We start from the raw sequence: 22,403 nt of genomic DNA on the forward strand, positions 1-22,403 counted from the left end.
GCCAGATCATTGTGACCTTGTGTGCCTTGCTAAAGATCTTGGAATTTATTCTGTAGCCGGTGAGCCAGAAGTGAAGGTCCATAGTAGAGACCAGTTGCAGAGTGTTATTAAAAAACCCAAGCAAAAGGCGGTTTGGGCAGTGGCTGTGGGGATGGAGAGAAGTTGTCAGATCTAAGAGTGAATGAATTAAACTTACTCATTTATGTAGAAAAAGTCTGGATCCACTCAGCTTGCTTGGACTCTTCTCTGAGAGGGAATTCAGGAAAAGGAACAGGTTGTTTTGAGAATGTTTGGTTTGTACTTACTGAATTAAGTTCGCCGTCGGAACGTCCAGCTAGGAGCCTTAGTAGGCAATTAGATATGAGTCTAGAGCCCAGAACAGCTAGATTGAAAATAAATATATGAGGATTTGTGGAAAAGTAACCCATAGGTATGGAGAGGTCACCCAAAGAGAGGGATGCAAGAATGGAGGAGAATATACACTAAGGAAGTTAAATATTTTAGGGGTCATTGAAAGACAGGGAGTGAGAAAGAAAAAAACCCAGGAGAGGTTACACAGAGAAGAGTGGCTGAGGCAGTCTGTACATCACATGCCACAGAGGTGAAAAGGAAAGATGAAGCAATTGGATTTTGTCAGTTGAGACATCTTAAAATGACGTTCATAAAAGTAATTTCAGTAGAGTTGTCAGGACAGAATACAGTGGTAGATTTGAGGAAAGAATTAGAAATTTTATTTCTAAAGTTTTAAATATAGTGAAGATTTCATTTGTGAAATTACATCCGGTCTGCTTGATGTCACCTTTTGGGTTTGAATTTATAAGGCTAAACTTGTTGGAGCTTTTATTCTTCTTAGGTACTTAGTATGTATCTTTTGAAAGCTGCCACTAAATATACAGTCGTGCCTGAGCATTGCCTTCTTAAAAGTGTAGAGACAAGAGCAGAAAGCAAACACATTAAGAATACTTATTAATCATTAGATTTATAAAAGAAATAGAAGAGTAAATACAGAGTATTACATTCCTCATTAATTTTTGGCTTACCTAAAGGGATATATTTAGCTGTTCTCAGTCTCTGTTTAATCATTCAGTATTTTTTCAAGATGACATGGTTGGTTGTTCGGGTAAGTGTCAAAAGCTCTTCTGAGGCAATATGCAGGGTACTTACTGCCGTGTTTTTGGATTTCCAAGCAGTTTGACATCAAAAGCTGTTGTTAGAAGTAATGTTTTTCAGTTTTAAAGATGACTGTTTCCACCTTGAGAGAGAAAGAGCCATAATTTCTATTCCTAATTTTCTGCTTATAGATCATATTACTACTGCTTCTTACAACAAAATGTAATTAGGAGGAAGGCTGGGAGAGAAGGCATGACCATATTATTTACCTATATATTTGCAAAGTATATTCTTATGATTGTGTTTTTTTAGTGAGTGATTGGCCTTGAAGCCAGCCTCTAGCTTCTGCTGAGTTTTTCCTTCATAACATTTTTAGAAATGAATATGCAATTGTTCTATTAGATAACTAGAGACCTTATTTACAGTTTAACATGACTCAGACTGTTGTTATGAGATCCTAAATTAATAATGTGAACCAAAATTTAATTTTGTAAATCTATTTGAATAGACCAGTTTCAAATAAGAATCACATTCTCTAGCTGTATACATGTTATATAAAATACTTTCATTAACTCGTTAAATATCATAGTAGTCAGGAGTTCATCAAAAATGTCCACTCACAATTCTTCAACTATTTTGTCCTTTCATTGATAAACTGTGGAATTTTTTTTCATTAGTTTCTGTTTAGAAATTTTTCCACTAGTTTCTGGTAGTTTTTAGCTATAAATTAGTATTTTATATAGCTGTAAATTAGTATTTATTATTTGCAAAACAAAATCTTTTGCAAAACCTCCTATAATTATCTAAAACCTGGGTTAAATTGGTAAAGAATGAGAGTGGATGTTAATTATTTAAGCTTGTACATAGCTCTCTTATCTTTTTCATCATCAATAGAGTTCAGACCTTCATTATCTCCTATCCAAGTGATAATCAAGAAATTTTTCTTTTATTAGTCAAGTAATATAGTACATGTTCGTTGTAGAAAAAATAGAAAATATATATGTAAGAAAAATAGGAATCACCCTGTTAAAAACTATGAAGGATCTGATATTTTACCCTATCCTACTTGTAAGCTAATCAGTTTCGTGGATGCTGGCAGAAGACATGAGACTTTTGGGTCAGATATAAAGGACAATTTATTTCTCATATCAATAGCAGTAGCCACATGTCAACATTTGTTCCTGTTGCCCTGAGCCCCATTTCTCACAAGGGGATGCAAAGAGGACAACTACATATACAGTGGGTTGTGTTACAAGAGAGGAACCCCAAATCTTTTATAATGGGCAGTAGGTCTATCTGACCTTTGTCTTAAAAGGAGAAATTATTTATTATACTGAGCAGTAAACAGAGCTGCCTTTTGCTCCAGAAAGAGATATTGTCTGTATCTTCCAAGGCTGTTGTCTATACAAATATCCTTGAAAAGACAATCTGGAAGAAAGGGAGTTAGTGCCTCTGCTTGCAAGATGTGTAGAAATGCAAGAGAGCCATGGAGAATTGTTTCCCAACACCCCTGTAATGCCTTCACTGACAGATGACCATTAACATTTCGGTTTATATCCTACAAGAATTTTTTTGTTTTCTATTTATGTCTGTATGTGTGTATATGTATATATTTTCTCTAGTTTTTTTAAGTCAATTTTTACTTTGTTTTATCTTACTGAGTTGGTAAAGGCTACCAGCACATTGTTTAATAGTAGCAGTGATAGAAGGTCATTCTTGTCTTGCCACTGATGTTTTCATTACTCCGTATGATAGCTGTTCTAGGTTATTGAAAGAACAACATTAAGTTAAATGAAAAAGATTTAAAATATTTTAAAGTAATAAACCTAACAGAGTTATGGACTTGTCTGTGTCATGGAAAAAGAATGTGCCAATGATTCTCTCCTGAATTGACAGAGTATTTGTATCATGTGCTAATAGAGAAATTTCAAGACAATCAGAAGTAACTATTTCCTTTGAAAGTTACTTTTCCCAGATCTGAAAATAATTTTTAAAGTATTAAGACTCTCACAAAAACCCTTTTTCAAATAACACTTCCAAGGACAGTTTTATTTTACAGAGAACAGATAGGTTGGTAGCAGTTACAAATTTTCACACTGATTACCATATTCCACAAGAAAGCGTGATCTGTGTATTCTTATGAATATTTTCCATTTAACGTGTTGTCAGATGGGTTTCTTTTAACCTGTTTTATGGTACAGAACAGTACTTACACAGGTGCAAGGGAAAAGGGACATCTTCATGTTTTTCTTAGATTCTTTTATTCATAACAAAGACTCAAATATATATTTAAGGCTAATCCCTAGAATTTTTTGGGGGGGGGGCGAAGATCAGCCCTGAGCTAACTGCTACCAATCCTCCTCTTTTTGCTGAGGAAGACTGTTCCTGAGCTAGCATCCATGCCAATCTTCCTCTACTTTACATGTGAAACGCCTACCACAAGCATAGTGTGCCAAGCGGTGCCGTGTCCGCACCCGGGATCTGAACTGGCGATCCCTGGGGCCACCAAAGCGGAACGTGTGCACTTAACTGCTGCACCACTGGGCCAGCCCCAAATTCCCTAGAATTTTGTCTATTAACCTTTGTATTAATCATACCTTTTTACTTCTGATGTGTTGACATCTGGGGCCTTGCTGACTCAGGGTAGGGGTAGAGGGGGACAACTGCCCCTCTCAGGGCCAGCCAATTCCTAGAGAGAGTAAATAACTCACTTGTCACCATGCCTTTTGTATGTAAATCAACCAATCCAGAAGCTGTCTCCAGCCACCAACTTTATCCAGCTCAAACACTCTGGACCACTTATCACCCCAGAGCTGGGTACCAGACAATTAGAGAAACAGCACCTATGCCACAGAGCCTGCTGAAATTACTCACACTAGCCGATGCTAAGCCTGCTTACCCTGCCTTGCCTTTTCCTACCCTCTGAAACCACAATTAAAGCTTTTGCCCACATTTCCCTTCTTTCCCTTTGCCTCCTGACCTACCTTGGTACTTCCCTATGTAGCCCTGTGTGGTGTGCCCCCTCTTCTTGGGATCTGTAACAAATTGTCTTTTCAAAGACAGTGGTCTCCTGATCTGTTAGCCTCACCATACCTGAATAATAATAAAATCTACACTTTAAAACAAGCTTACAAGCAAAATGCATAACAGAATCTCCATTTTATTGGCAGAAGTGAAAAAACGGCTCAAGAGGACTTTACTTAATAACTGAGAAATAAATAATATAAGGCTTTTATTCTTCAGTAATCTTTACTAGTTAAGTTACAAGGAAGTCACACTCTCTTCCTAATTTGCTAATATATTTATCGAGAATGAATATGGAGTCTATTTAGGTGTTATTCTTGTCATCTATTACAATCATCATACAGTTTTTCTTTAATCTTTTGATGCAGTGAATTGTCTTAAGAGATTTTCTAATAATGGGAACTATTATATTCTTTGGGTGAGCCCTGCTTGATTATGATATATTATCTTTCTAAGACCCTAAATTTTATTTGACAGTTTATTTAGGATAGTTAATTTTTGCGTTTATTTCATAAGCAATTTTAGTTTATAATTTTTGTCTCATACTCTTCTTTGGTGTCAGTTTTATTTTAGACTTTTAAAATGGATGAGTAGCTTCTAGTCTTATTTTTATGCTGTAGTATTGTTATATGAAATAGGAAATATCTGTTCCTTGAATCTTTTACTAAAAATCTCTTGTAGAATCTTCTGGGCTAGGTACCTTTTTTCAACATAAAGTCTTTGGCTGTTGTCTTCTATGATCATTAGTCTATACGTGTTTTCATGTAGTCTATTCTCATTTTCTTTCATGAACCAATTTTTAGTAATGCATGTTTTCCCAAAAATCTTTTTTTCCAGGCGTTAAATTTTTGGTGATGTAGAAATGAATACAGTATTCTTTTGTAACTTTTTAATATCCCCCCTGGAATTGTATTTATGTCTCAATCTCAGTCTTTATTATTTTTTTCTTTCTCATTTTCATTATTAGACTCACTACAAGTTTTATTCTATTGCTTTTAGAATCATCTTTGGTTTTATTGATGAATTCCACTTTTTAGAAAAATTCAGTATTTTATTTTTTATATCGCTTCTTCCCCTCTTCCTTCCTTTAATTTATTTTCCATCTTGGGTTGAAAGCCAGTATCTTCTGCAATTTGAGTCTACTTCTGATTTGCTTCTGACAATCTCTGCAATTATGATATCTGTTATTTTTTATCATAGTTTCGGGACTGTTCTTTTAAGTTCTCCTGCTAAGGTGATGTGGCTTAGTTCTTAGTATCTAGTATGTTTTTCACAAAGAGGTCGTCATAGCCAAGTTTAGCTGTGCTGTACCAGTTTGGATGTTGGACTATAAGAGTGAACTTGATAGTAGCTGTAGACCATGAGGGTAGGATACTTCACCTGAATGAGTGGGCACATGGTATGAATAAAAGCACAACCTGTTTAATTCCATCCAGAATCATTTTTTCACATTTATATATTTGTTCATTGGTGATAATGTCTATATTATACTTAGAGTCCTGCTACGTTCAAGATATTTTGTTTTATTGTTATTATTTTTAAATTCTATTAAGTAGAAGTAGGGGAATATGAAGCAAGTTAGAAAAAATGTTATAATCACTGAAAGTGTGTCTTGGTACAATGAAGACAGTGATGGTTTGTAATACCGTCTCTGCTTTTGTGTGTGTTTGAAAATTTCCTTTATAAAGTATTCTTTTTTAATACTCTGTTGTTTAGCTAATATTATTATAACTTTATTTAAATTTGATTTTTTAATAGAGTAAAGACAAGATTGCATCCTATAGCAAAACTCCAAAAATTGATCGAAGTGATGTGGGCAAGGAGATGAAAGAGAAATCATCCATGAAACGTAAACTTCCTTTTACAATTAGCCCATCAAGAAATGAAGAACGAGATTCAGACACAGGTAAAATAGTTTGTTGTTTTCTGGTAAAATCTTAAGCATTCTTTTACTATGATTTTTCTCATATCATTACTCTTGCACCCCACTTTATGGAGAAGTGTTTATATTTCACTATTTCAGATTTATCATTTTCGGCAGAAATTCATATATTTCTCACCCAAACATGATTTCTAATCAGAGACAAAAACATTTGCTTTTTTCCTTTCCCTTTTAACGTTTGTTACAAATCTCTTACCACTTGCAGGACTTAATTTCTTGGGGAGCATTTCAGTGATGAAGAATTTGGTCTATGATATGGCACATAGGATATGGTAGATTTCAGAAAAAATTGTTGTTTTCATAGACAGATTATTGAACCCACCAAAGAAAAAAGTTTAGGCATTTTAGATTCACAAATGAATCAGAAATATGTACCGCCTGCCCCACCAAAAAGAAAAAAGTATTGAGGCTAACTGTCTAAGCCCAATTCATAGTACTTTTTTTTCCTCAAAACTCTTATATATCAGAAGTGATGCTTGACATCACTCAATTCCAGTTATTCATAATACCTTATTACCACTATCTAATAAATTACTGAGTTGTGTTTTAGCCCTGAACTAACCATTTCTTGAAATTAATAAAACTTGAATATTTATTAAATATTTATCATAAGTGTTTTATCCTTTGCTTGAAATATTATTAATGAGCTGTTCTAAAGAATGTTTTAGCTTCATTCACAGAAAGTTAGTGTTCTATTCTGAGTTCATGTACACAGATTATATTCTACTTATATCTTTCTAGCCATCTAAATCATCAATATGGAAATGATCTTTTGAGTCTGGAATCTGAAAATTCCCTGAAGACTTTTGAAACGCTTTAGAAAATACTTCATTTTTAGTATACACTTTTAGTAAATATGTCTCCTTTTGTGTATTTTGCTGTCTCTCTTAGCCTGAACTAGAAATTGTTTTTAAACATTCATGACATTTTAAACGTTGAAAATTGCTCTTTTTTGCAGTGATTAAGAAATTATGTACTTTGTTCATTTTAAGTTAAACTGTTTTTTCCTAGAGATTCAGAATCTTTTTTTTCCTGAGGTATGACTCTCCTTGTCCTTAAGCAGTGTTCTCAAGCTATTAGTAGGTCACTTAGCAGAGAAAAAGTTATTTGTGTGCCTTTAGATATATAAGATCTAACTGTTTTCATATTTTCTCCCTAGAAGTCCTTTTGCTAGTCATTTTTAAAGTACTTACGTTAACCAGGTTTTGTTTTCCAATGACAGTGATATTTCTACTAGTAGTTTGAAGAAGGGATTTAGATAAATTCAAAGAATGTTAACATATTTTTAGAAATAAAGTTTCAAAATAACAAACTTCCAATGAGAACTTTTGTTATTAAATCAAGTGGATTGTCTGTCTTTCATTTAGAGTAAAATAAAGGAGAAAATGTTATTAGGAAGACATAAACTTTAGGCACTGAATAAACGTAATCTAATTTATATTTTATTAATCGGATTTTATACTTTTTCCCTGTGCTACAATTTTTTCCACTAGTTGAATTTAGTGTGATGATGTAGCTCGCTCTCTTTAAGACTGTTTCATAACAAACTCTTATTTTTCTTTTGGAAAGGTTTCATACTAACACAAAACAAGACTTTGATGGATTTACACATATTTATTTATATTTTTGGTAGGCTAAATTTATAAATTATAAATTTTTGGTAGGCTAAATTTATAAAATTTATAAATTTTATAGAGTGTACTATATTTTAAATTATTAGCTGAAACTATAAAGATATAGAAGGGAGAAATATTTACAACATATATGACAACCCTTATCTTAATATATTTAAGTATCTCAAATATGAAGAGAAAAACACAAAAAGGGAAAATGGACAAAAGAAACAAACAAGTAGTTTAGAACAAGATTACAGTTGGCAAGGAAATATGTGAAAAAATACATCAGCAGTAATTAAAGAAATAGATTTTATCATGATTGACAAAATTGTTGTTAGACTGAATCATACCAAGTAGTCACTGGTTGGAAATAGGAACTGGCTTTAGTTGGTCTAAATTATAGGAATACCTTGTTGAAGGTAAATATGACAACATATATCAGAAACTAAAAGTTTGCTAACATTTGACTTATTTTTTCTTTTGGCATTTATTCTATTTAAATAATTATTGAGAATAAAAATTATCTTTCAAGTATGTTTATCTCAGCTTTGTTTATAATAGCAAAAAAACCCCAGGAAAATAGTATCAAGTAATGTAGGATTTGTTAAATTATGATAAATTCAATGAAGAAATATAATTTTTTACCCTTAAAATAAATGAGATGGAAAGATGTTCATAATATACGAAGTGAAAAAAATGGTTCTGAAATAATATGTACCGTTTGCATTGAAAGTCATATTCTATATATTTATATTTGTATGTATATGTGCAAAGGACATAGATTAACACACATAGGGAAAGATAAGATTGTTTAAACATAAAAGACTGGTTCATTGTAGAACTAAGCCTAAACCTAGTGGATGTATTATGGGTCCAGAACAAAAATGTAAACATTATAAACCCTGACTTAGTGAAAATGAGGAGAAGATGTTAACAGTGCTACTCAGATCATCATCTCTCCTAGCACAGGATTAGCTGGAATTGTTTAAAATGGAAACATACAGTTTTTAACAATGATTATTTAAAACTTTTAATTTTTCCTTATTCAGTATTCTTTTATATATATATTTATCTGTGTTTCTTTGTATTTTAGTATATGACATCTCTTATAGAGAAGAATCAGTTCCTTTCGTTTCTTTTTATGTTGGCTTAAACTAAAATTAATTTTACTGCTTTTTATTTAAAAATAGTGCATATATATTTTCCTATTCTTACATAAATTTATTTCTCTGTCTCTCTCCCCCTACTAGTTCTTTTGTCTTTATTATATATATTTTAAGGGATGCTTGGAATGATGCTCACCAGATGTTAACATTTTATTTCCAGGATTTGGGATGATTTGTTACTTTTCTTCTTTGTATTCTTTTGTATGGCTTGAATTTTTAAAATAGTGAATATATATTATTTTTATAAAACACAGTCATTGTTTTTTTTTTTTTAAAAGATACACATATTGTCCAAGGAAGGCTCAGTGGTCCTCCAAATCAGTAATAATGCCATCAACTGGATGAGTCATTCTTAATCTTCATTTTGAGATACCCTAGTGTGTCTTAAACTTTCTAAATTCTCAATTATTTAATATTTATTTGTTTTTTTAAAAATAGCATTTTGTAGAAGACTAATTGCTTGGCTAGACAGATAAAATTTAGAGGAAAATTACAGCATAGTTTAAAGTCATGCCGCTGGGTCCTTATAGTTGTATCATAATACTATTCACTTCAGCAAATCTCCACTTGTGTGCTTATATCAGTCTGGTATCCATCCCACCTTGTCCTATTCTATCAGAGAATTCTCATGAATTTTGTCCCATGAAATGTTAAGAGCCCTGTATATACAATGACTCATTGAACCTGTAGAAGCAGCTACTTCTTATCTAGAAGACAAATTATTTCTTATACCTACTACATCAGCTCACTTTTTCACTTATTTTTAGCTTTTACTTTGAATCTCTCCTAGTCTAGAATCCCGACAGGATAAGTTGCTATAGTTATAATAGAGGTAAATCATAGCTTACTGTTTATTATCGGAGACTTTGGAGTCTGACAGACCAGTATTGAATCCCTGCTCAGCCCTCTACTAGACCTGGCCAGATAATTTGAATTCTTTATAAGTTCCAGTTTTCTCATCTGTAAAAGTGCTTGTAATAATATCAGCTTCGGAGAATTGTGACGTTTAAGTAACAATGTGTAAAAACAGTTTGTGGTATGTTAATTAAAACAGAAAGGTGACTGACACTGGCTTAAATAGATAGGGATTTTTAATCTAATGCAATGAGACCAAGCATAGGCAGCCCAGAGTTGGTCCAGCAGTTCAGTAACACTATCGGGAACTGGGCTCTTTTCACCTTTCTGCTCTGCCACCCTTAGGTCGTACATGGGCTTTGTCCTTAAGCATTTTGCCTTATGGTCACAAAATATCTTCTGCTTCTTCCTGGACGGGAAGTAGGAGAGGAAGGACCAAGAACAAAAGTATCTTTGTCCCAGTGAGACTTTTGTCTTTTTACTGATGAAATAACCTCCCTAGGAACTTCTGCCTGCATCTCATTGGTTAGATTACCCTAGTTGCAGGGGAGTCTGAAAAGTCAAATACTTTTAGCTGGCATTGATTATTGTCACCCTAATCAAAATTGGAGTATTCCTGGTAAGAAGGGGAGAATGAATATTGAGTAGGCACCTTACAATACTGCTCTGTATACAGTTTTTAGCACAGTAATTAATAAATAATAGCTGTTATCTTTCATAGTTGTTAATGTTTCTACCTAAGTGAACTTTATTCCTACACTATCAGTCATAAAAACATAGTTATTTTCTTTCCTAGTCCAATAGTGTTTAATGGAAAGGCACAATCCTTTGATATCAAAGTACTGAACAGCTGTCTTGAGGCTACACGTGAGAGAGTCTCCTCTTGGCCTCCAAACTAAATTTGCAATTTCTCTGTTAGGAGTAATGCCATCAAGAGCATCTTTGCAGATTGTATTTTTATTATACCCTGAGTTATTTCCTTCTTATCATTCCCAGGAGTAGGGTTACAAGGTTAAAAGGGTTAAACATTTCTGTGATGTTTCTCCAAAATAATTATACCTGTTACAAAGCCTCCAGCAGTATATGAACGTTCTTTAACCTCAAATGGCATTGGGGCACATGTTTTTCTTTAGGTTTGATAGATCTGATGTTTTGTAGGGGTAAACCAGTAGTACTATATCATTTTAGTTTGTATGTTTAAAGAAGTAGAAAGATACCACATCCGTCACTTGTTAAAATATTGTTTTCCTCCTGGTAGGCATTATTTATTTGCTTACTAATTTTTTCTTTTGGCATATGTAGATAATGTGTTATGAGAAAATCCAGAGAGGCACAGGATGATCTGTTGCGAAGTACGTGGTGGCAGTTGTAGAGCACGTTCAAATGTTTTAACCACCTCTGCCAGCCAGCCTTAGAAGTTCTATTTTCCTGACGTTTTAAATGCTGTTAAAGTAGATTTACCCTATTTAATGTGGCTCAGGCAAATTTGGAGAGAGGAACTTTTTTAAAAAAGAAAAGAAATATAAATTTTCTGGTAACTATGTTAAAGTAGCAGATAAAATCGGTGCTTTGGTTAATAAGGGTAGTCACCTTTTGGTGATTTTCATGGAATTTGGTTATTACAGATGTACTCCCATTCCTCCCCCCGATATTTTACTATAAAAGTTTTCAAACATACAATGCAAACCTTTTTAATCATTCTCGTATTTTTCTCTTTACTCTCTTGCAACCCAAAACAGAATATTAACTTTAAAAGATGGCTTTTAAAATACAATTATTGCTTATCTTGCCTTGTACAGAGAACATATCAGGGAGAGAGAATTGCCTGGCTTAGCGCTCAGTGTTTTACAAAAACCTCATAGGTAGCAATAGTCTTAGAGTCTAGTCTCAGTATAGCACAGAAGGAAGAAGTGGTTGAGTAAAGCGATAGGTTGTGGAAGCTTTTCATTTTCTAGCTCCTGAATTAAATCTTTATAGGACACACATTCAAATGCCCCAAATATAAACACTTATTGGAGTAAAAGCCAAGGGGTATGTGGAGTCAGGGTGCATTGATCACTTTCACAGAAAGATTTGGATAAACTGCTTCCTTATATTAATATTATGAATCGTCAAAGTGCTTTGATCTGTCACAGTAATATGATCTGCTTTCAAAAATCCATTTAATTGGATTTGTTGGCACAGCTTATTGATGGCCACTTTTTCTTGCTTTGCAATCTATGGAGGCCATTTTTTATTTTTGCTTGACTTTAAATGAAATGTCAAATATTCTTCATGGAATTCTTCTATTTGCTAGCTTAATATGTTCAGTTTTGAAATATAAGTGTTCATTGAAAGGCTTGTCATTCAGTCCATTTACCCACTTGCATTAGAATTGTTCTAAATGTTATTTTATTAATGGTTCCCTTTCAATTGAGTAAGCCTTCTTGTCACTAAACTTTTACGCTTATCTTTAAAATTTTCAAATACTATGTTTAGGGGTTACTTGTTCTCTAAATTGGTTTTCTTCCAGCACTTTTGTTGTCCTTATACTTAACTCATGAATAATGTCTATAATAATGATCCTGGAAAGAAAAGTATATGTCAGTAGATTGAGAATATGAAGATCAAAATAATATTATTGTGAGTTAAAATGGCATATTGCTCTGGCCATACTGCCAAAAGTCAATTCTCCATATTCTTATTTGTCTGTCATGAATCGTTAGGAAGAATTTCGTATCCTTATCTTAACTGATAAACTTTGTTTTTACTGCTGCTTTCTTTCTAAGAGGCCATTAGGTAGTGGTCAGTGTAGTAACTGATACCATTTGAAATGTGTATAATTTATAGAAAGATCTGTAGTCTAGAAGATACTGGAGTTCAGAGTGTTCTCTTGTCTTCTAAGTAGTTTTGGCATGCAGAGAACAAAAAGGGCGATTGAAGTCAATTCAAGTTTTCTAAACAAATTCTAAACAGAAAAACAGTTATTAGAGTACTGCCTCTTTTATCATTATTCATAGATTGAAGAAATATATAGTCTCAAAGGAGGTGTGTTTTAAGAAACAACATCAGTAATAATCTGTTATTGCAAACTGCATGGTTGACTTTCTCAGCTTTAACATTCCGTTTGAAGAAACTGAAATCTTAAGTATTGGCCAAACTTGTGTTTGAAATGTACTTTTGGCTTTACCTTAAAAATAATCTTTTGGAAAAACAATGATAGATCATTGACTAACTAACTAGTGGTCTTTTGAAAAATGTTGGTTTGTTGAATTCTGCATTTCCCTTCGTGTGCTTTTTTTCTTTTCTCCTGTCTCTTCTCATTCTGTAGATTCAGATCCAGGACATACAAGTGAAAATTGGGGGGAGAGACTTATATCTTCTTACAGGACATACTCAGGTAATTAGATTATCAGGGGCTCCTGTTTAGCCAGTGGTTTCTGTCACATTTACAATTAATTATTGTACTGTCAATAACTTTTTTTCAAACCAGTACATAGATATCTTTGTTTGAATAAGTGAACTACATGAGTGACAGCAAAGTTTCCAGTTTTTGTTTGAGATATCCAGTCCATCATGTCCAACACATGCTTAAATATGAACATTATAAGCAAGACTACTGTATACCACTACTCAGATGTTATACAGCACAACATGGGGACACCGTTCGCATAGAAAACAATATGAAAGTCAACCCCTTGGAGTTGTGCAGTGCAGCGACCATTATGGGAAGTTACCCCTAGGTCCTTAGTCTCTTTTGCTTGGACTCTTCACAGGATATACTAAGTGTATTGATTTTGATAGCCAATGCCATCTTACTCTTCAATCATGCAGTGTTTCTTTAAAAAACACACATTTAAAAACTTTTTTAATTTTAAAATGACTTTGCTGCCCATGTTGAATTCAGAAGTGGATTAAAAATTCCTGGAGAGGGGCCGGCCCTGTGGCCGAGTGGTTAAGTTCGCATGCTCTACTTCGGGTGCCCAGGGTTTCGCTGGTTCGAATCCTGTGCACAGACATGGCACTGCTCATCAAGCCATGCTGAGGCAGCATCCCACATGCCACAGCTAGAAGGACCCACAACTAAAAATATGCAACTATGTACCGGGGGACTTTGGGAGAAAAAGGAAAAATAAAATCTTTAAAAAAAAAAAAAAATTCCTGGAGAAATGCCATTACCATTAACTGAATTGGAACCTCTCTATTCAGCTATGGCACCAGGGATTATGCTTCATAATTGCTCCAGATAGAAGAATATAAAAGAATATATAAATATTGTCATTTTAAAGAGTAAACGTGTTCTCTTGTATGTGAAAATTAATTGTTTTGATTGTCCTTTTTTCTTTGAATGGGCTTATATCTTTCTCTCAACTTTTTTTAATGTAAAATATTGTTTAGTCCTTGGGTATCTAAGTACCAAGTTTTCAGCATATGTTGTTTGGCTATAAAAACTGAAACAAACCTTCTGTTTCTAGTATCCTTTATATTTATTTTATAAATTTGTGGAGTTGGGGTGGGGGTTTGTAGAACCAAATAATTACTTTTAAAATTATCCTGAAAGCTGTTAATTGAGCTGATAAGTTAATTGTACTTGGTTATCAAAATTTGGGGGGCATGTTTACAGTCAGCATTAAATTGAAAAGACCTACACTTACTGTGAGTTAGATGTACTTTTCTAAAATGGAACTCATAAGTGCCAGAGGGTACCTGAAAGAGCTAAATGTGATGAAGCCATCCATGATCTGAGTATTATTGCTGGCAATTAAAAGACACAGGTGCCCAGCTGTTAGAGATTTGTGTAGATATTTTAGAACCAGAGAGTAATGGCAACATTTTTTCTCAGAATTGAAGTATACACATTCCAAACATGATTGATTTAATTATGTTCAGCTGTATTTGAATTGTAGCTCCATTGTTTCATTCCTTATACAGTGACTGCTTTGTAGGAAAATGTCATATTGTTTAGTTTTTGAGACACTCATAGGTTTATGAACCAGGTCCCCAAGAAAAACAATTTTGTCTCTTCTCCGTAATATACTCTACGCTTAATTGGGATGTGACAATGTTGAGCTTTCTGTATATTCTGACAAGACCTGAAAAGAAAGCATTAATTTTTGAGATTATAAGACTGATTCATCTCTATATTTCTAAGGATCCTCTGAACCTAGAAATAAAGAATATTGGATTGTTGAAAAGTCTCTTTCTCTATTTTTCTTTGGTCTTAAGTGAATCACTTGGATTTTTCTTTAAAAATCTCTAGGGTGGCTGAGTGGAATTCAGGTCTGTTGTAGACTGTGTAAATGAGCACGTGTCAGTATTCCTGTGTTTAAAGTTTAGAGTTCCGACCCATTATTGGGACAAATAAATAACATATTTCAGGTACTGAAACTCGAGAAGTACCTAACTTTTTCAAATATATAGTATATGATCATTTTTTACTTATGGCAGGTCAGAGGAAACAGGTTCTTCACAGGATAGATCCCAAGTAGTGGAAGTTACGCTGAATGCTTTAAAATTTGAAAAAGCACACTTTGGGATATCTTTAATCTAACACTTATAATTTTGAAAAATAGTATAATCTCTAATCTAACTGTCTTATACCAGCTTACTGTTCACTTACCTTCTTTTCCTATCTCATGTAAAGCATAAACTCAGACAAATGACTAAGGTTAACTTAATTAAAAAATACAGTTCAGATTGGATGCTAGTACCTAATTTGAATTTTTACTTGGATATTTGGAGTATATCCAGTTTGTTTATTCTTTTTGAAAATATAATAATTATATCTGTGATCATATGGAAGCATGGAATTCTAATAATGAATTTATAAGTGTCGCACTTTCTTCTGTAAACTGAGTATGTATCACTTTTTAACTTTTTTTTTTTTTCCTGAGGAAGATTTGCCCTGAGCTAACATCTGTGCCAATCTTCCTCTATTTTTTATGTGGATCACCACTACAGCATGGCTGCCAACGAGTGGTGTAGGTCTGAAAACAGGCTGCTGAAGTGGAGCACTCTGAACTTAACCACTAGGCCAGTCCCCCTAGCTTACTCTTTTTAAAACATTGTATTAAAATGCAGTTAAAACCAAAAAATCAGTTATTTTGCAAATGAGAAAATAAAAGGCAAAGCTTTCCCCAAAATTTTAGGAAATATTTTAAGGCTAGATAGTATGTATTTTTTAAAAACTTTTTTCCTCCAGTTACTTATTTCTGTTAAAACATGTTTTCTACTTGCTATAAAATTTTCACACTTAAATATTTTAATTTTTGGTGAGAAGTACATTCATTATATTTAAAGCTTTGTTATTCAGTTGGAAAACTATTAAAAGAACAGTAGTTGTGGTTCCTCATTAAATATGAAAGAACCAAAGTGTACAGAACATTATTAGGAGAAAGTATATGTTTCAGAAAAAACTAGACTTCTCCAAAAGACTTGTTTAGGGCTTTATAATTTAGTAAGTTAGTTAAAACACTGTACTGAAACTGGATTTATACTAATTGGATCATTAATGATAATGAAATGAGAAATATGAAAATAAGAGAATACATTAGAACTATTAACAAAGGCTGACTTAAATCTTGAAAGTTTTTGTTATGTAAGATCAAATACTGACAAAACGGACACTTGAGAAGCTATTGAATTTTGAGTGATTTGTGAACAGCAGAGTTTAAATATTTAGGACCTCTAATTTTTCTAGGCCGTTAGATACAAGTTTATCCTGATTAAGGGGTACACTGCAAGAGTTATTACTTTAAATTCTTATACCTTAAATAATATTTAAATAATATCAAACTTTGATTAGTGTCTTGAAACTTGCTAGATTAATAAATGCTTTTCTCCTAGAGTAGTCTAGCTACTGGCCACAGCTGCCTGAAAAAAACCACAATATTAACTACTAAGCCTTCCCTTCTTCCACTCATTTTTGCTGTGTTTTACATTTATTTTTTAATTTTACATATTTATTTTTGTAGCTCGTCTTTGCAGGGACCCTCAAACGTGGATCAGTAAATCCCACATATTTGAATAGGGTTTCCCAAGAAATAGATGCCTAGGCTAGACAGTTAATAGGCAGAACCTCCATGTTAGCTCTTGCAGAGCCACCTGAATTAACTGCCTGAGAAGTCCTAAAGAAAGACCCTGTATCTCTTTGACCTATGGATTCCAGTACTATCTGAATTTCCTGGAGAATGCTGGCTGCATATCAAAGGATTTACTTCCCAAATAGCTAAATCTGAGAGATGATTTTACGATGGATCAAATCTCTTTGAAAAGTCCTTAGATACTTTTGTATCTTCACAGGATCTCTATTAACACCCCCTCCCCCCGAAATCTGTAATTTACTCATTTTTAGCTTTGAGTAATACCATTCCATGTTCAGCTGTCCTATCACTGGAATAAAGTGATTTAGTGCTTTATTTCAGTAATTACTGCGTGTGATGAGACTTGTCTTAAATACTTATCTCCTTAGAAGATCGTACAAATTGTTAGTGGAGTTAGGAAAGTAATTTGAAGGAACGTAGCTGTAGCATATAGAAGGAACATGGGCTTAGTAGTAATTAAGAAGAATAAAATTATAATGAATGAAAGAGAAGTTTCAAAGATGTAATACTAAGGAATGTTTGAAATGTTATTGAAGAACTTAAGTCTCAATAAAACAAATCATTAAAATACTAATTTTGCTTGGAATAAATTTCCAAATGTTACTGATTTTCTGAAAACAAAGAATTAATAATATATATATATTTTTAGCATTCATGAAGAAAATTGCTTATGTAAGTCCAGTGCTCTTTTGCCTGCCCATTGCTAGTTCTTATATAATACACATTTCTCTTGTACACGTATATAGCATCTATTTTTTTTTAAAGTCATGTTATGTTATGCTTTTGAGTGCTTACATTTGTTTCAAATTCTTACATATTTATTAATAATTCCAGAGAAAGAAGGTCCAGAAAAGAAGAAGACAAAAAAAGAAGCTGGAAATAAGAAGTCTACACCAGTTAGCATTCTTTTTGGTTATCCACTCTCGGAACGAAAGCAGATGGCACTTCTTATGCAGATGACAGCAAGGGACAACAGTCCAGGTGACACTTACCATCATTGAGTTCATGTGTATTCTTAGTTTTCCTCAGACTCTAGCCTTAACAATTATTTTTAACTACTTTATATTTTTGTCCTTCCTTGAACTTAATCAAAATTTCTTATGTTTGTAATTTTACATTTATTTGCATGACAGTTGTTTATTGTCTGTATCCTCCACTAGATGAGAAGGTGTACAAGCGCAGAGATCTTTGTGCTTAGTGGACTTTCCATACATATTTGTCAACTAAAATGAGTAATTTAGAAATGAGTCAGTTAACTTGAGAAATCTGTTGCAGAACTATGTGCTTTTACCTTACTGAAGAATTTTTTACCCCACTTTCTATAAAGCTGCTTCTAAGTTTATAGATGACTTTTCAGTTCGCTAGGACCTTGCCGATAACTTGTAATGTTATCACATTATTACTTTTAGAAATGAGTGTAATCCATGTTATACTGTTTAAGATCTGCTAAATTATTTTAAAAGGGAAAATATTTGTTCACACTTCCAGTTAAGGTGTTGTGCTACATGTATGTGTGTGTGTGTTTATTCGTGTACTGTGCCCTCCAAAAATAATTGAAGCTGGCTTACCAGCAGGACCGAAACAACCTGCTGATTATTAAAAGGAGCTAGAAACATAGATAAAATCCAGACAGCTGGGCTGAGATAGTTATTACTTTTGAGCATTGGATTTAGCTGTGCATTCTGGCAGCTAAGAACACAAGAAAAATTTTAAGTTGTGTAGTTCTCACTGACTGATAGAAGAAAGTACATCACTTTTGTCTAGAGAAAAAAAAATTTTCTTTTGGCTCTGAATTCAAGGCATCTTACATAGGACTTTGGGTAACATAACAGACCATGTTGAAATGCATTGAAAAGGGAACAGTTTTTCTACTGAACTTTTCCTATATTGGCTCCTTTTATAAAAGCTGGGACAACATGGTAAAATACTTGAGTTTCTATGTATCATAGTTTCCATCAAAGCATGAGGGTATCTGATGTTTTTTACTAAGAAAAATATGTTAGAGCTTTCTGCTTTTTATGTAGAACATGTTGTTTTGGTTGTTCTCCCACCTTTCCACCCCCAACTTAGGAAAGATTGGCAAAATTAAAGATATTTTACAGTGTTAAAACTTAAAATGTCTCTGTAAAATGTTGGCTTTGAATCAGATTTAATAGTTAGATAGAAAGACTTTTATCTTTTAAAAATGATTTTTTTATGCCATGAGCCTCTATCCTTAGACTAAATTAAAGAATTAATACAATAAAGCAAAAAGTTAGTCTTCCCTCATCTCCAATGACCTCCCCCCTTGAGAGGCAACCACTACTAACAGTTTCTTATCTTCTAGAAATTTTCTAGGCATAAACATGCGAATATATATCTTTTGTAGTAGTTTCTTTTTAAATTTAAGGTTATAGTATGATACTGTTCTGCAGTTGGTTCTTTTCATTTAAGAGTACATCTTAGTTAACTTTGTAACATATGTAGAACTAGAGTGGAAATATCAAGCTGTTTGCCTGGAAATAGATATGCTTGGAGTTGAGGGTTCATTGTTTTATCCATTACGTAATTAATTTTCTGTGTTTTTATGTTTGTCCTGATTACCATTATGGATAGTACTACTTTTATTTTGTGTTTGTGAATGTTATTTTGGTATGGCTAACAAAATTTTGTATGAGTTACTTTCTTGCAAGTTGTTTGAATTAAAAAGTCTCTCTTTGTTTTTAAGTTCAACAGCTAATTTTCTTAATAATTTGACTGTAAAGATTATAATAAAATTCATTTATTCATTCAGCAAATATTGCATGAGTACCACTATGTACCAAGAAGTTTCCTGAGTAGTCAAGATACAGTGACTAAGATAGACAATGTTCTTGCTCTTATGGAGCGTACGTTATAGAAATGCATAGATAGGAAACTCTTACTGACACAGTGTACCTTAAAATCCAAAAAGTGTAAACCTTAAACTTTTTTCTTATTGAGGAAAGGATGATATTACTTTAGTGCTCTAATCATGTCAGTTTGCAAGAAAATTATTACATGATGCTAGAAAATTATTTTTCAGACTTGCTTTCTCTTGAAGTAGTTCCTCTTAAATGGATGTAAATTTTCAGAATTAATTATTAACACTGCACATAATGTCTTGAATCCTTAACTGATTAAGACTAGTTTTTTCTTTGTTTTTTTCCCCCAATAGTTCTGAAATGAGGAGGAGAGGACTTTGGGCATCACCTAGTTTAACTTTCTTGTTTTTAATAAAGAAACTGGAACAAAAATCAAAAGATGGGAATCAAAGAAAGCACAATTTTTTTACTTTTATCAGCCCACTTTTTAAAGGCTTTTATCCATACTGTCCATATTTCTTATATATCTTAAGCTTCGTTTTCGTGCTAAAATCATCCATGACCTTAATTTGCATTTAGTATTTGAACAGACCTCCAACATTTTGTCCAAGTCAGAGGTGTGAACTCTAGCCTTCAGTGTCGTTTCATCGAGGTCTTACAATAATAGCATAATATGCTTTGGAAAGTAAATTTTTTTTTGCAGTTTATAAGATTATTCATTGAGCAAATACTTTTAAGGTGCATGCTTGATACTTTATCTTCATTTTAAGCCAGTGTTATGAATTGACAGAATAAAACGTTTTTTTCTAAATTGGCTCATGCAATATTTGATAACCCTAAAGGAAGTAGAAACCCTAACTCTATGTTTTGGGTCAAATTATTAATGTATCATCCAAGTCAAGTTTCAGATCATCGGAGTGAGAAGATACTCTCCCTGTTCCAGGAAATTAACACATTACCTATAAAAATGAATGAATTAAAAATTCATTTTTATCACTGAAACAAAATTCATTTTGTTTAAATGAATATACAAAATATTTAGCCCAGAACTTTTGTCAACTTTGTTCTTTCTTATAGATTCCACACCAAATCATCCATCACAAACAACACCAGCCCAAAAGAAAACTCCTAGTTCCTCATCTCGACAAAAAGATAAAGTTAATAAAAGAAATGAACGTGGTGAAACTCCTTTACACATGGCAGCTATTCGAGGAGATGTGAAACAAGTTAAAGAATTAATAAGTTTAGGGGCAAATGTGAATGTGAAAGATTTTGCAGGTAAGAGGGATAATTAAAGACTAATAATCAGGAACTAAAATTTAAAACTTTTCATCTAAACAGATTCTGGTTACTGTTTAATGGTTCTACATTCTTTATTCCTCCTGCTAAAGTGAACGAGTTCTAAAGTGTACTTTATCACAAAACTGTTTTGGAATGTGTACGTAAAACCCTGATCTCTGCTACAATTTCATGTCAATGATTACTCACATTTTTAAATATTAAACTTATATTTTTGTTTACTTATATAACATATTACTATATAATTCCTTATCCAATTTAGGTTTTATTCTAGTCAATTAGTGTTATATAATGTTTTCAAAGTAGTTAATTCATTCATAAGTCTTTCAAGAACACTTACTGAGCCAGCCTGATGGTCTAGTGCTTAAAGTTTGGCACTCTCTGGTTTGGCAGCTGGGGTTTGGTTCCCAAGTGCAGAACGACACCATTCATCTGTCAGTAGCCATGCTGTGGCTTACGTAGAAGAACTGGAAGGACCTACAACTAGAATATACAACTGTGTACTGGGGCTTAGAGGAGGAAAGACTAATTAATTAATTAATTAGTTTAAATAACACGTTAATTTGAACATGAGGACTATAAGAAAGTAGTGGTGGTGTGTCCTTTTAATTATTCAAATGCCATGCGAATACATTCTTACTGTAAAGAATTCAAACAGTAGAAGTATACAGGGCACAATGTAGAAATCTCTTTAGTTTCACCTACTATATGTTAATACCCCCCTTCTTCCCCACAGAACTATTGTTAACAATTTGGAGGTTATCTTTTCCATGCATTTTCATTATAAATGTGAAATGAACATTTTTTTATGCAGCTTTTTTAAAAAAATCAGATCACTCCATCTATAGCCATCAACCTCTAGTTCTGCAATCTGCCATTTACTTAATGTCTTACAGATATTTCTGTCAGTACATACAGGTAATTCTACATTCATTTCATTTCATCAGCTGCAAATACTGTATAATATAGATTCCATGGGTAGTACTTTAGTGAACACTCTTACAAAAATATCTTTGTGTATAGCTATGGAAGGATTTCAATAGAAAGGAAACTGCTAAATCAAAGGTGATACATATTTAAAATGTTAAAATTTAAAATACAGGTAAATGGCCCTTCAAAAAATCTTTTGTTGTCAGTTTACGCTCCCATCAAGAGTATATGAAAGAGCCCTTTTCCTCACATTTTCACTAAAACTGAATATTATCAATTTAATTATTAATAATCTGACAATGTAAAAAAGATCTATTTTAATTTGAATTTTCTTTTCAATAGTGACAGTGAATATTTCTTCTTGTGCATATTATAAGTTTGTATGTATTCTGTGAATTGCCAGATCCAGTCTTTTGCCCATTTTCTTATGGTTCGATAGAATTATTAATATGTAAGAGCCCTTCCTTTAGTGTAGATTTTAATTCTCTATCAAATGTGTAAAGATTTTCAGTCTGTGGGTATGTTTGGATTTTCATTAGAGTGTTGTTTACTGTACT

The 22,403-nt window shown here is 33.0% G+C and overlaps 1 protein-coding gene across 13 annotated transcripts in view; it reads left to right on the plus strand.

Moving 5' to 3' along the window:
- ANKRD12 (ankyrin repeat domain 12) overlaps positions 1 to 22,403 on the plus strand; it is a 137,641-nt gene that overhangs the window by 59,061 nt on the left and 56,177 nt on the right. For 7 of the 13 annotated variants that reach the window (XM_023647452.2, XM_070220576.1, XM_070220582.1 and 4 more), the window contains exons 3-5: positions 5,893 to 6,040; positions 17,630 to 17,776; positions 20,695 to 20,895. In XM_023647452.2, coding sequence (XP_023503220.1) covers positions 5,893 to 6,040; positions 17,630 to 17,776; positions 20,695 to 20,895 — 496 coding nt within the window. Of the gene's footprint in view, positions 1 to 5,892; positions 6,041 to 13,023; positions 13,093 to 17,629; positions 17,777 to 20,694; positions 20,896 to 22,403 lie in introns of all 13 variants that reach the window. The other 6 variants (XM_023647449.2, XM_023647451.2, XM_023647450.2 and 3 more) reach the window with 1 other exon arrangement.

The sequence above is a fragment of the Equus caballus genome, chromosome 8, assembly GCF_041296265.1.
Source record: "Equus caballus isolate H_3958 breed thoroughbred chromosome 8, TB-T2T, whole genome shotgun sequence".
Classification (NCBI taxonomy): Eukaryota; Metazoa; Chordata; class Mammalia; order Perissodactyla; family Equidae; genus Equus; species Equus caballus.